A 13,756-nucleotide genomic window follows, 5' to 3' on the forward strand; every position below is an offset into this window, starting at 1 on the left:
AATCTTTAGAGGATGTTGGGAATCAAACATAAGAGGAAGCACAGAGGAGAAATTGAATTGACTTGGATAAGAATAGAGTTACAAGGAGTCAGGAAAACTTTATTCAGTTGGACAGTCTTATAACTGGATCATTTGGGTGTGCATCTTCCATTATGGTACTGACAGGGGTTAGGGGGGGAATTCTCTCCATTAGGGTCATTTTGAAGACTTATAAACACAGAAGCCGAGTCCAAGGTTCTATAATAGCTAGTCACTAGTTAGTAAATTAAGAGATTCAACTTAATATTTGGTTTCAAAAGCTGTGTGACTTTTGAGGCTTAACCCAATCTCATCTTTAAAATTTTGGTAAAAGTGCCTATTTGAAGATTGTGTAGATTAAGTAAAATGGGAAACATGCACTTAACCTTTGTGTTCAACTCTTTAACACACGTGCAAGTGTAAACTATTATGGGAGCAGATAGAGTCAACCTCCTTCATGTGATTGTCAATGGGAAAGTGGTACAAGCAGAGGAAATAGCAAAATGTTTTAGAAAAGCAATTTGGAACCAAATGGGAAGTGCTGTTGGTGGGAGATGAGCCTGGAAAGTGGCTGGGCTTTAGATCAGGGATTGGCCTACAGTGGGAGCCTGGAGGCAGGACCAAGAAAGTGGGAATGGGGGTGAAAAATGAGTAGGATCAGGTGGCATAATGGACAAGACTTGGTGACTAAGTTGGAGTGGAGCAGACCACAAAATGGTTAGGCATGGAAGGGTCAAGTTTTGGAAGAACATGATCACTAGTGTCTTCCTTGGGAGTTCATTGCTGGTATCCAAGGTTCCCTAAGTTGGAGTGGAGCAGACCACAAAATGGTTAGGCATGGAAGGGTCAAGTTTTGGAAGAATATGATCACTAGTGTCTTCCTTGGGAGTTCATTGCTTGTGATAACTATCTGCATATGACAGGGTATACTCATCCTAATCCTATATGGAGGTGCTAAATGCAAAAGTTACTAGTACAGCCATTGTAAACAGAAGATGCCTCTAGAAGCCATTTCTTCACATCCTGGAAGAGCAGCTGCTGATCTACCTTATTCCCAGCTTGTTCTCACCCCCAAATCTTTCAGCTGGGCAGGTGCTCTGAGCTGGGTGACACTGAAAGCCAAACATCCACATCCCAAAGAAGGCATGACACAAACCTTACATTTTGATTTTATGTTTTAAGTTTGGAGTGAAAGGTGCCACTAGATACAATGTGACCCATAGTAAGGGAACACAGTGTAGGGTAAGACAGACTGATGAGCAGACAAATAGTTTTGAGCTCCACGTCTACCTTGACGCCAGTGCTTTCTTGAGCCTACATTCAGTAACATTTTTTCATGAGACTGCCAAGCTGTTACTGACGTACCCGGTGGGCAGAATCGTACTGTGTCTATTTAGTGGCTGACTAGTGTACACACACAGTTGATGAGGTTCTCTCAAATGTGGGGAGCAGAGCTTTATCAGATGTCCTCCAACTCGGTGGCCTTAAGCTTTTGTTCACATACTTAAAATTGTGAAAATGGTACCACCTAGCATAGCACGTTAAGTTTTTTATAAGCTTGAGTTGCAAAGGGATAGAATTACTAGCCTGATGTGTATGTACTTTGTATTTTCGACCAAACCTCGCAGCTGCAGATAGAACTTTGGACTAGTGGAAAATGACACAATTTGCAAAAGCAGTCCTTGTTAAAACAGGCTAAGTAGGATTTAAGTTGAAATAAATGCAAGTATCCCTCTTAGCCAACTATTCCGAGAAAAGTCAGCCCCTGGCACGGAAACAAGGCGAAAGCGCCCACCTACATCCCCCGACGGCGGGGAGGCTACGGGGGCTCGGGCGGCTGGGAACCCGCAGCGCTCGGAGCTCCCGCGGCCGTCCATCAGTCTGCACCGCCCAACTTCAGCAGCTCCCTCACGACACCTACCAGAGCTCGGCGCTCTCTTTGGCCCCCGAGAACCACTTCCGGAGGGTGAGCAGTTCTGGTTCCGGGGCACTTATACCTCCCCCACTACCAGCCACTCCCGGCCGGAAGCACGCTAGGAGTCTTCCCCAGCCTCCGGCTCGGCCGTTTCCGGCAGGGGGCGGGGCCGGTTCGAGTCGCCCGATCCGATATTTGCCGGGCGAGGCGGAAGGTTCAGCTCCGGTCCTGCTTGCTGTGCAGCCCTTGGTCTCCTTCCGAGGGAGGCCTCCGGGCCAGCTTTACTGCACTTCAAACCCCGCCTCGGGTGCGCGTAGGACAAGAGGTGTGGGCTTTACGAACACTTTCAAGATGGGAATTTCCAAATATCTGAGAATTTACGTTGTTTCAATTGTCTAAAAGATAACGAGCGCCAACTATGTTCAAATGCTTAAGAAAAGAAAACGCATGTACAAGCATGCAAGTGTCCTGAGAAAAGGAATTTCTTCTTTGGGCTTTGGGAGGTGACGGAAATGATGTATGTTGTGGTAGTTTGTTTCTTGTTTAACCGAATGCATTATTACTTTCGTATTGAAAGGAGGTATAAATGGACAAAAAATAACTTTAAAAAGAAATAAGCTGCCAGAAACTTGTCAGTGCTGAAAAGTATTTTCTCTCGTTGGAGTTTTCATGGCCTTTGAAATTACACCCCCACCTCCATGGGCAAATATACTTAACATTTTGGAATGCATACCACCTCATCTGGCTCTAAAAACTAATTGTGTTTATTTCGTGTACCATCTCTAGTAGAAGCTCTACTTTACATTCCAATTTTTGTTTTACTTTCATTCCCACTTTCAGTTGATGCTGTTTTAAATATTCTGTTGTGTATCCTTATAAATCATTTTGGGTACAAGGTAGGTTATAAGTCTACCCTGAAATAAAGGGTATTATTATTAACAAAAATTTAATTAAAACCACAGCTCAGACTTACTTCCACAGACTATCCAATGTGAACCAAAGTTTGAATAATACCACTTTCCAAGGGCACGCCTTACAAATACTGCTCTTAAAAAGCCCAGGCTCCTTATTTCAAGACTACAGTTAACCAGAGCGTGGTTACTTATTGAAAAGAGCATTTAGAACATCGCCTGCCCTGCGTTAAAAGTTACCAGACTGGGGCCGGCCCATGGCTCACTCGGGAGAATGCGGTGCTGATAACAACAAGGCCCCGGGTTCAGATCCCATATAGGGATGGCCGGTTAGCTCGCTGGCTGAGCGTGGTGCTGACAACACCACGTCAAGGGTTAAGATCCCCTTACCGGTCATCTTTAAAAAAAAGAAAAAAGTTACCAGACTGATGAGAGGAGACAACCCAGGGCCTGCCTTAACTCCAGAACAGAGGAGGGCTGACACCCCTGTAGGCACTGGTACTTCCTGGTAGAGAGAGCATTGCATTGCCCCTGAGCAATTGCCTGAAGGTTATCAGAAAGGCGTCATTTAAGGACATTTGTTCTCAATGGCGGCAGTTCCATCCTCTAGGGGATTGTTTTGGAAGTTTATCGAGGCCTTTTTGGTCACAATCATGGGGGGTGGGTAGAAGCAACCAGGGATGCTAGTGTTCTGCAATGGATGGGTTGGTCCTACACAACAAAGAAAAATCTAACTCCGTTTCCAAATAATCAAAAAAGGTTTTGTTCTGTTTTGGTTTTTTATGGTTTTTGTTTGTTTGGTTGGTTTTTTTTGCAGAGTTTTCATATACTTCTCAGTTCTCTCGGATTCCAATTACTGTTTAAATCAGGGGAAGTTCATACTTTTTGTTCAGAACATTTCCAAAAATTGTTCATTTCAGAAAACTCCCTCATCAATAATAACTAATCAGTAGGATCTGAGTTGATAATACAACACGCTTTTATCTGTCTGCATATGTAGCTATCGTAGTCATAATTCTCTATACAGGTGTAGGCATCTAACTTCATTATATCTTCTAGTACAGCTGTGCCTAAGCATTTACATATTTAAACATATGTTAAAACAAAATACTTCCCTTTTATTTCTCCCCTTTCATATTACAGTTAAGATATGTTTAAGGTAGATTATATTATCTATGACTTTCATTTCAGAATAGTAAAGTGGAGTTACAGTACGTGCTATAAAAAAAAGTGTTAGATCTGATAGTGTGGAGAATCATTGGTTTAGGGCTCCAGAGATCATGGGGAAGCAGAACTTGGAAAGAAAACCTGAATAGATTTTGTCAGCTCCAAACCAGGCCGCTGTCCATACATCCTCTTCTCGATAAGGCTTCTGTGCCTTGACCTGAGCAATCACTGTATGGGCCCTTGCAGCCCATTCCCAGCCATTACATGCCAGTATCAGTTTTCTGAATTGGGATGAAACTGCGGCCACAGCAGGAGGAAGGAGACATACCCTTCTGGGATTCACCCAAGGGTTAAGATGCACTGTTTTAAAGGTACATAAAAGGTTCAAAATTTATGAAAAAAATGATAACAATTTACACCTATACATCTTGTTATCTGACCACGTTTGAAGGTTCTTTAGAGCTACTTTAAAAAAGTGGGCGGGGAGGCGCAGGACAGCAGGAGAGAAAGCACCTTTGGAAACCGTCTTTTATTATTAATGAAACCACTTCTGTGACTGTCATGAAACCCAGATTGGGATAACAGTGATGAGTTCTGGAGGTAACTACACCCCATTCTGAATTTTCTGGTTACACTCACTGTCTTCTCTCTCCACCTCAACTGAAAACCCAGACTCATAAGGCCTCAATCCCTGTCCTCCTTTTGCATTCCAGGCAAATGCAAAAGCCAACTCTGTAGAAGGCTTTTTCAGAGAAGACGACTATGGTTTCTTCCGGGAAGACAAACCCTCCACTTTGTTTTTATGAAGCAGATAGCAGCCCCAAATCATAGATAAGTCGGGGCCTGCATAGGCCTCAATGGAGATAGGGGGCAGGAGGAAAGAAAATTCAGCATGAGATCATTTCCTGTTTAAACAGACTAGGTTGGAAGGACAGGATACTTTACTCCAAGGTTCAAATTCTGCCGTACCCAAACCCAATACCAATGAAAAGTTCCAGCTCAATGCCTCATCTTGGGAGTTTTCAAGGCCTCTGCTCTACCGAGGCCCTGGTGGTTGGAAAGCCTAAATTACCCTTATTCCCTACCCCGCTTCTCTCCTTACTCTTCCATGGAATGTGACAGAACTTGTTCTATGCAAACTCAAGGTTCCAGTGGAAAAAACTTCACAGACTGACATGGAAGAGTCATAGGCTATGGGTCAGGGCTATGACCAAATCCTGGGTTAGCCTTAGCTGGTCTTCACTCTACCAATGTCAGAATACCCAAAGACTGCTTAAGGGTTTCAGACTGAATAGGAAAAAGTTCAAATTCATCTAACAATGGAGCCAAAGGGCAAACAGCATTCTTTCCATCATTGGAAGCACATAAATTAAGTCTGAACAGATGGCTACTAGAGAGGAAAGCTGAACTAGAACAATGGTTAGATATCTTTTAAATCTAAGACCAGTCATAGATTCTGGCCAGAGAACTGAATTTCAGTTATCTGAAATTTTTCTGGGGAGGTCAGTGATCCACACTGAGGCTAACCGCTAATCAGGTACTAAATTCCTTGCATGCTGGTGTTTCATCCCCAGGTGGCCTGTCTCAGCCCATTCCCAAGAGAGAGAACTCTGGATAATGAAGTCAAGGAACACATGGGGCTCTGGGCCCAAACAACTGTACACTGTTTATTGAGAACACCCGTAAGGTGATGGGAAGGAGGGATGCCCTGTACCGCATCATGGCCACCACTGACTGGGGAGCCCAGAAAGCACTGGCAGAGCTGGGGGGGGTTGGGCTTCCCATGACTCACTGACCATCTCAGAGGGTGGGAGAAACAAGAAAGGACCAGTCCCAAGAGCCTGGAACCATGCTGCAAGTGGGGGCTGACTGGCCTTTGCCTTTCAAAAACAGTGGGTTGGGGAGGTGGACTACTAGAAAAAAATAGAAACTCTAAGATTAAAAAAAAAATAGTCCTCCTGTACATAACAAGACAGCATCTGCTCTCCAGGGCCCAAGACTGGCAGCAGGGGCCGCAAGCAGGCAGGCCAAAAGCCTCCAGGAAAGATCAGTGGTTCGGCTGAGACAGTCAGCTGCACATAATTGGCCAGTCACCAGCACCCAGAAAAACTTCATCCATGCTCGGGCAGGGCAGGAAAGCACCCGGCCCTTTGGGAATATACAAATATTTACCAGATTCTCTTTGCTTGTTACAAAACAGTTAAAGCTTACAGCAGATTATTTACAAACAGTATCCTGGGATATCATGAAGGCAAAGATGGGCTGGCTTAAAGGGTGGAGTCTGTGGTGGCAGAGCAGCCACAGCAGCCCAGAGGGTCCCAGGCTGGGCCCTCTCCCTAGGCTCCAGGCTCTGCAAGTCATTGGACTCTGCTACTGGGAAAGTTGTTTAATTCTTCTTGTGGAGGAACTTCATTTTGTTGCCTGTGGGCCAGAGAGGGCAAAAGGGAGAATATTTCAATGTCAACTCTTCCAACTTCTGCTCCCTCTCCTTCTTGCAGTCCTGACCCTCCTCTCAGTGAAAAAGGATTAGAAAGACTGGATTTTACAGCTGTGGTAGATCTGATCCAGGGTAGTGAAAACACTCTAATTAGGGCACTGGCATTAATCACTGTGTGGCTTTGGGCAAGCCACTTAACCTCTTTGGCTTCAGTTTCCCTTTTAACTGAGACATGCTATGCTAATTAGGGCACTGGCATTAATCACTGTGTGGCTTTGGGCAAGCCACTTAACCTCTTTGGCTTCAGTTTCCCTTTTAACTGAGACATGCTATGATTCTATGATCTAGCTAGCTGAGTTCCTTGAAGGGAGTGTAACTGCAGGAAGGGCACTCTGGCACTGGTACTTTTGTAGACCCTTTATGGCCTAGAAGAAAACTCACTGGCTCTAACAGCCCTCAGATTCTCTCAGGAAGGAGTGCACCCAGAAAAACCTGACTTACACGAGAAGACCTGACTTATATGACTTATGTGGTTTCCCTTTGTTTTGCAGGTTGGTAAGTACTGTGCTAAATGCCCATGGAGCACTGGCTGAGAACCTTCTGTTCACCAAGGGATCTCCTGTTCTGTTTATAGCTCTAATATAAATACCTGTTGGCACTGATTTAGAGTATTTTGGGGCACAGATCTCCCAGCCCTCCCTTGTTGAACTTCTCATCTGTAACAAAGCTCCTTACCCAAACCTCGGAGAAACTTATTCATTCCACTTTGCTCAGTGTCTGGGAGTTCCTCTAAATACTGCTCTACTCGCTGCTCAAAGAGGCCTGGGTAAGAGGAGAGACAGGAACAGGGAAGAAAACAGTTATTGGAGTAAGGGATGGGGAGGCCTATATGAAGGGGACCAATGGACACAGATGCTAAAAAGAAGAAAGCAAGTACCTAGGAATATAATTTATAATAGCATCTTATTAGAATTCAGACTAGCTCATCAAAACTATCATTACTGACATCTCATGGATGTTTACTGCTAATAACAAGAAGACCCTCGATACCCTGCCTCCTAATGCACATTCCTGAGCTGCAGTACAGTAAGGATGGCATTCCTCATTTCAAAGCTTCCCCAATGGACACCTCTACCTTCTTTTAGACCAATGTACCATGTTGTTCCAAAAAGGTGGTTACACTGAATGAACAGTCTTAGTGTACAGAAGAAATAATAACCCCGAGTTTAGAAAAGTCATGATGAGATGAAAAAGCCCTGGAGTAAGCTGATGAAATAGCTAGAAATAAGATAACCACCTTCCTTGAATATGGTCTGCCACTAATCTAAGACAGCTAGCCCCATCATCTCTAAGGGACTGCCCAATCCCTGGGTTCTCCCTCCGAATTGTTCAGTCTGGTCCTTTTCTCTGAATAAGAAGGGTATCTGAGGAGGGGATGGACAACCAATGGCATGCTGCTCTTATGTGGAAATGAGTCCCACTCTAGCCACATGGCTCCAGTTTGTGCATGGCTTTGTGAGGCATTTACTGGGACAGGAGAAGAAAGCTGCCTTGGAAATCTCTATCAGAAAAAAAGGGGTGTTTAGAGGCCTGTTCCTAGCCAATACCTAAGAGCTTCCACCACAGTGCCTAGTTATTCAGCCCTGTTGGTGGCAGAAAAGTTAGAGAAGAGGGCTCTTAGCCCACAACCCCCAAGCTCTTCTGGCCTTACCCTTTGCCCGACACTTTCTTAGCTCCCTGTCTTGAATGAAACCAGCAAACATCTGAGACTCCATAAAAACCTCAAGAAAACGGCGGATGCTTTTGGAGGCCACAGACTTGCGGAAGGCCTCCCGCTGAAAGGCCCTTTCCCCCTTCTCGCTCTGTGTCAGGAAGAGGGAGTAGTGCCCAACAGTCTCCACAAAGAACCGGATAAACACCTCCGACACCAGCCCATTGAGGGTATTACATTCTGGAAGGGAAAAGAAAATGTTTGGGGTTCAAGTCAACAGCCTGCAAGGCCTCCAATCTCCAGCTGGAGTAGTCTCCATCTCACCAGCAAAACTTCCACCCAGTACCACTTTTGTGTTCTTGAAACTTTATCTCTTGTGCTCAAGGGCTTTTAACTAGCCCACAAGCTCCTGGAGGTCAGAAACTGTGCTCTGAACATGGAAGTTTGCAGCAAATAATTACTGGATGAATGAAAGTAGAAACCAGAGACAGAGCACCACTTTCCTCACAACCCTCACCCTAAGTGATGTGCCTGGCCTCCCAGGAAGAGGAAATTTCCCTCCATCTCCTGCAAAGGCTTGAGGCAAGGTCTGAGAGGAAGGAATAGTGTCCCACTAGCAATAAGAATCTTTGTGGTTGCAACCTATCTTTGGGTTTTCCTTCCCACAGCTCCTGGGGTAGAGAAGCCACTAGAGTGAAACAAATGTCCTATCCCTACAGCCTCATCGGCTAGAAAGGGTCTAATGCAGAGAAACAGAGTGCCGGCCCTAAAAGGCCCAGACCCACAGCAGAGGGAGTCTGTAGCTGATTCTGCCCAGGCAAGCCTCCCTTACCATCATCGGAGTCGCTGTCAGAGTCCTGGGAGATCAGTTCATTTTTCCTCTCCAGAGCCTGCTCCAGAGCCGCCTGTAGCTTCCTAGGTAACAATGTGTCCTCATCATCCATCTTCAGAAGAAGGAAGAAACACAGTGATAATAATCATAGCCGACAATGACTGAGTACTTACTATGTGCTAAGCCCTGTTTGAAGAGCTAACTGTATACAAGCATACTTCAAAAAGTTCGTGGAAAGATTTGTATTATCTTTTAATTCTATTTTTCCAAAAAAATTTTGAAGTACCCTCGTAATCTCATTTAATTCTCCCAATAACGCTAATAACTATTATCAACCTCATTTTAAGATGAGGAGCTGAGGCACAGAAAGGTTAAGAAATTTGCCCAAGGTTACACAAATAAAAAGTGGTAGAGCTGGTGGGCATTCACTGCCCAGCCAGGGGTTCCTACCCCAATACCCTTGTGAAGTCTCCCCAATTCCTGTCTTCTCCAGGAGGGAAGCATAGTTGGCTCAGGGCAGGGAGACCGTGGCCTAGCCTGTCTCAGGTATGAGGTTAAGCTGTCATTCCTGTCTCTACATTCTGGTTCAGTGTCCATATCATTATGCCTTGCACCTGGAAGCCACAGTTCTGTTGGTGGTGTGTGACACACAGTATTATACTCCCAGAGGGGATGGCATTCAGTTGTGCTCCTTTGTAGACAGCCAGGAGGATTTCCGTGACTAACAAAGGCTTTTTGGATGATTGTAAATTATGCAAACCTTCACATTACATAGCACACTATAGCTATTTGTATAACCCCCCAGCAACATTTCAAGCCATGTGTTATACCCATCCCTGCTTTAGAGATGAGAGCACTGGCTCAGAGAAGTTCAGAGGCCTGTCTAGACCACGTGGCTCAAAGGCGGCAGAGCCCAGAGGTTAAGTCTTCCAACTTCAAGGCCGTGTTCTTCACAATCCCACACTGCCCTCCAGAAGCTGATGATGCCAATGGAAAGGCAGATCCTGCTGAGGTCAAGGGTTATCAGATTAGCTTCTCCCCACCTTTGTCTATTCTTTGAGTATAGAATCCAAAGAGCTCAACAAACAGGCTGCAAAGGTTGAGCGGTATGTGTGATTGTGTAGGGTGCTCAGGAGCCTGAGTCTGATAAACATCCGGCTACCCTAGGGCAGGCTGTGGTTCTGCAGTGTGCTGTGCTTACCTGTCGGATGAATCGGTCAGATCCCAGATTCACCATCAGTGCCTGAGGAAAGAAGTCATTAATAGCAGTGGTTTAGGGTATGAGTCCTGCAATGCCCTCTGCCGGGCCTCCAGACCTCCCAGGTTCCAAGGGTCGGATAACAGGAATAACTCCAACTTGGGATAGATCTCCCAGGGAGAAAGGGTAAGAGCTGGGTATACAGGCCCAGAGGCCACAAATAAGAAGATCCCAGCAGCCTTTCTCCCACCTCCCTGCCCTTTCCTCCCAGGGGTTACAGTTCCTTCCTTCCTCCACCCTTCCCCCCCAGCCGGTTCCCCTGGTGGCCCACCTCCTCCACAGGCAACTCCTTCAGTTTGGGGAGGGAGCTGGAGAGCAGGCCAACGAGAAAGGGAGTGGGACAGCAGACGATGTCAATCATGGAGGCCGGGAGGACAGGAATGAAGGTGTGCTGCCAGGAGAAGGGGTACAGCAAGGCCACCACCGCGTGGGAGCAGCTGGATAGGGTACTGATGGACGGACAGAGAGAGACAGAGCACCTGAGCCCAAAACCAGCACCTCTGGAGAAGGGTAGTTAGAGCCTGCTGGGGGCTCTGGACATCCTTTGATATTAAACCTCCCAGTGCAACAAAAATGCTAACAGGGCCCAGGACTAGGCCAGACCCTGAAGACTAGTGAAGCCCCCACCTTCCTATTGCTTAGTGCCTTAAGGACACTAGTGCTGCCCTCTTTGGTGAATCTATCTACAAACTGCTATGCAGGTATGTAGCAACACTTGAGCATACAAAAGAGGATGGACAGACACACACACATAAACACATACAAACACCTCCCAAGGACCACTGAGATTCACAGGCCTGACCTACTGTGGGAGTATCAGCTCTGGCTAGAGAGTATAAAGGGTAAGACCCACAATAGTTGATCACAAATCCACAAGAGCTGGAGAGTCCTACAGAGGTCATCTTAACAATTCTGCATTTCACTGCTGGGGCCAGCAATACCCAGGATCAGTTTGGTCAAAAGTGGCAGAGCTGGGACACACTAGTTTTACTGTCTCCAAGCTCAGCATTACTTCTACTGCTCTGCCTCTCACTTTCCATTCCTTTCTGTCCCTAACTAGAAACAGTGGTCTGATGGAGGAGGGAGTGCAGAGAAATCATAAGGTGAGGAATCTGGACCCTGCTGAAGGTGCCTACTCCCATCTTTCATCTCAGGCTTCAAAGCAGCCTCCAGGGGCTGGCCGGTTAGCTCAGTTGGTTAGAGCACAGTCTTATAACACCAAGGTCACGTGTTCAGATCCCTATACCAGCCAGTCACAAAGAAAAAAACAATAAGAACAAAGCAGCCTCTAGACACAGGAGCCCCATGTGGCTGGCTGCCTAAGCCAAATGACCAATGGGAGACAAGGAGGACACTCACTAGGGAGCTAGCTAGAAAGTACAGTAGTGAGTGCACACTCCCCACGTGTGCTGAGGGTTGGCAAGGGCCACCGGTAAACATGGGAGACACACCTGGCCTGAAGGACCCGATCTGTCAGGAGGAGAGTCAACGGCCCTCCCTGAGGGACCATATTACAGATGAGGAGACAGAAACCTTGAGCCCAGCTCATTTTCAAGCTTGACTTTCCCTCTGCATCTCTTGGTCCCATTTATCAGCCATAAAAGCCCCGGGCTCTACCTGATGAGCTCCAGCAGGGATTCTCACCCTTTTGCATCTGATTCCCCTCCCCCCACCCACCCCAAGTGAGAGAACATGGGTCCCAACTATGACAGAAACAAACCCACTTTTCTAGAAGAACCTCTGGATGGTCACAAGTGCTTGTCAGTCAGTGCCTTACTTGGCTGTCTTGCCACCTTAGGCACACCTAAAACACTGCTGGGCCTTGAGACAGAGACACAGGTATACTGGCCTTGATGGTCCCTCCCCTGGAGACAGCAGTTCCCCATACCCCAGGAGAGTTGTCCAAAAAAGATATAGAAAAGGGCTGTCTCAGCATCGAGGTCACACTGATCTTCACAATCCCCTCCAATGGACCTGGAGCTTGGGAGGCAGAAGGTTTTGTACTCGTAGGGCCGATGAATTCAGAGCCTGGTTACCCTCTCCCAACCCCCAGAACTAGGCAAGATGGACAAAGGCCTTGTGGAAAAGCTAAAACATGAGCAATGGAATATGAATTGGCTGGACCGACTCACAGACAGTCCAGGTCTGTGTGCCATCACCAGGCTGCCTACCCCTGCCTGTCCAGTCAGAGACAAACCTTGAGTAGGGAGGACATTTCTTCTAAAACCCAAGACTGGCAGAACTTGAATACTGAGCCAGGCCAAGAACAGGACCCTGGGGTATTTTCTTCCCAGTATGGTACAGGAATGTGCTCAGAAGCAGCTGCAACCACAGGAAACAATTGCTGTATTCACAGCCCTACAGGAGTAGGGCTGAGGGTTAGGGTGGCAAAGAGGAGGCTCAGCTCTGAGTGAGGGGGAGGGACCTTTAGGAAAAGAAACCTCACGGTCCAGGCTCTGTTAGGGGCCACTAAGGTTTGGCCAGGCCAGAGCACCAAGCTGGGCAGCCACGAGCTTTGCTAGCTGACAATGACCATGGCTGGCAGAAGGCAGCAGACAGGGCCTCGTGGAGCTGCCACATACCCAGCTAGTTGTAGCTGCAGGGCTGGGTCCCTTCACAAGGGCCTGATGGGCCCACAAAACACCTAGAACCATAGGACACAGAAGCACTGAGGCTGTGACAGGAACAAGTAAGGGGCAGTTTTCATTTCTAAATGCTGGCACTCTCTGGAAAAGTCAGTAGCTCTGGTTTTTCCTCCTTATTCCTTCTCGTGGGCTGAGGGTGGGCCTGGGTTCCTGTCCCAGTGCTCTATGTAGGAAATGAGGAGTCCATTTCTCCTGCTCCTCTCGGCTACCCCCTCATATATACAGAAGGATGTACTTCAGAGATGTGGGACTTACTGGGGGACAAACCAGAAAGGACTTTTCTTTACTGCCCCTCATCTCAGCACCAACATATGGTATGGCACAGAGTAGATAGCTGAATTAATTTTTAAATAACTGAGTTAATTCCATTGCTCTAGAGAAACTACTGCTTGTGATGGATTCTTTGACAAAAAAAATATACAATGTGTCTCCAAGATTCCATCCTCTCTGCCTGTCCCATCATTCAAATACACCTTTTTGTTTTAAACCTCAGCTGCCTATTAAGCTCCAAATTCTTCCTTCCCAGAAGGCCTCGTGTCCAATGACTGTCCCTCCTGCCACTCCTCCCATGGCCACAACCAGACCTTCTCAGCACCTCTACATCTAAAATAATAAATGCCAACACTTTGAACCAAGACTTGTGATCCGTCCAGCTCTTTCTTTATTCCTCCTACACCACCTCCCCTACCTCACTGGCACCTCCAGTCCCTGGACATCCTCTTTTTTCCTGGCCTGACTGGACAACCTTCCTTCACTCACTCTCCTCCCCAGCCCCCTCAATGCCCTCACCTCATCCTTCTCCACAGCTCCCTGAGTGCCCAGCCTGGGTCATTCCAGTCAACTGCTTTCTCCCGGTGACACG

At 46.8% G+C, this 13,756-nt stretch overlaps 2 protein-coding genes across 6 annotated transcripts in view; one reads left to right on the plus strand and one right to left on the minus strand.

Annotated features, from left to right (window-relative positions):
• Positions 1 to 2,055, plus strand: part of RPL27A (ribosomal protein L27a) — a 6,504-nt gene extending 4,449 nt beyond the window's left edge. The window contains exon 6 of the mRNA XM_008567792.1: positions 1,758 to 2,055. Within this exon, the coding sequence (XP_008566014.1) occupies positions 1,758 to 2,055 (298 nt within the window). The remainder of the gene's footprint in view (positions 1 to 1,757) is intronic.
• A 2,470-nt stretch (positions 2,056 to 4,525) lies between these two features.
• The window catches only part of ST5 (suppression of tumorigenicity 5), a 159,615-nt gene continuing 150,384 nt past the window's right edge, over positions 4,526 to 13,756 (minus strand). For all 5 annotated transcript variants that reach the window (XM_008567779.1, XM_008567778.1, XM_008567780.1 and 2 more), the window contains 6 exons: positions 10,521 to 10,698; positions 10,193 to 10,234; positions 8,992 to 9,103; positions 8,160 to 8,399; positions 7,184 to 7,270; positions 4,526 to 6,432 (listed from right to left, as the gene is read on the minus strand). In XM_008567779.1, coding sequence (XP_008566001.1) covers positions 6,398 to 6,432; positions 7,184 to 7,270; positions 8,160 to 8,399; positions 8,992 to 9,103; positions 10,193 to 10,234; positions 10,521 to 10,698 — 694 coding nt within the window. In that variant the 3' untranslated portion in view covers positions 4,526 to 6,397. The remainder of the gene's footprint in view (positions 6,433 to 7,183; positions 7,271 to 8,159; positions 8,400 to 8,991; positions 9,104 to 10,192; positions 10,235 to 10,520; positions 10,699 to 13,756) is intronic.

This window comes from Galeopterus variegatus, unplaced genomic scaffold, assembly GCF_000696425.1.
Source record: "Galeopterus variegatus unplaced genomic scaffold, G_variegatus-3.0.2 Scaffold344, whole genome shotgun sequence".
NCBI classification, from domain to species: domain Eukaryota; kingdom Metazoa; phylum Chordata; class Mammalia; order Dermoptera; family Cynocephalidae; genus Galeopterus; species Galeopterus variegatus.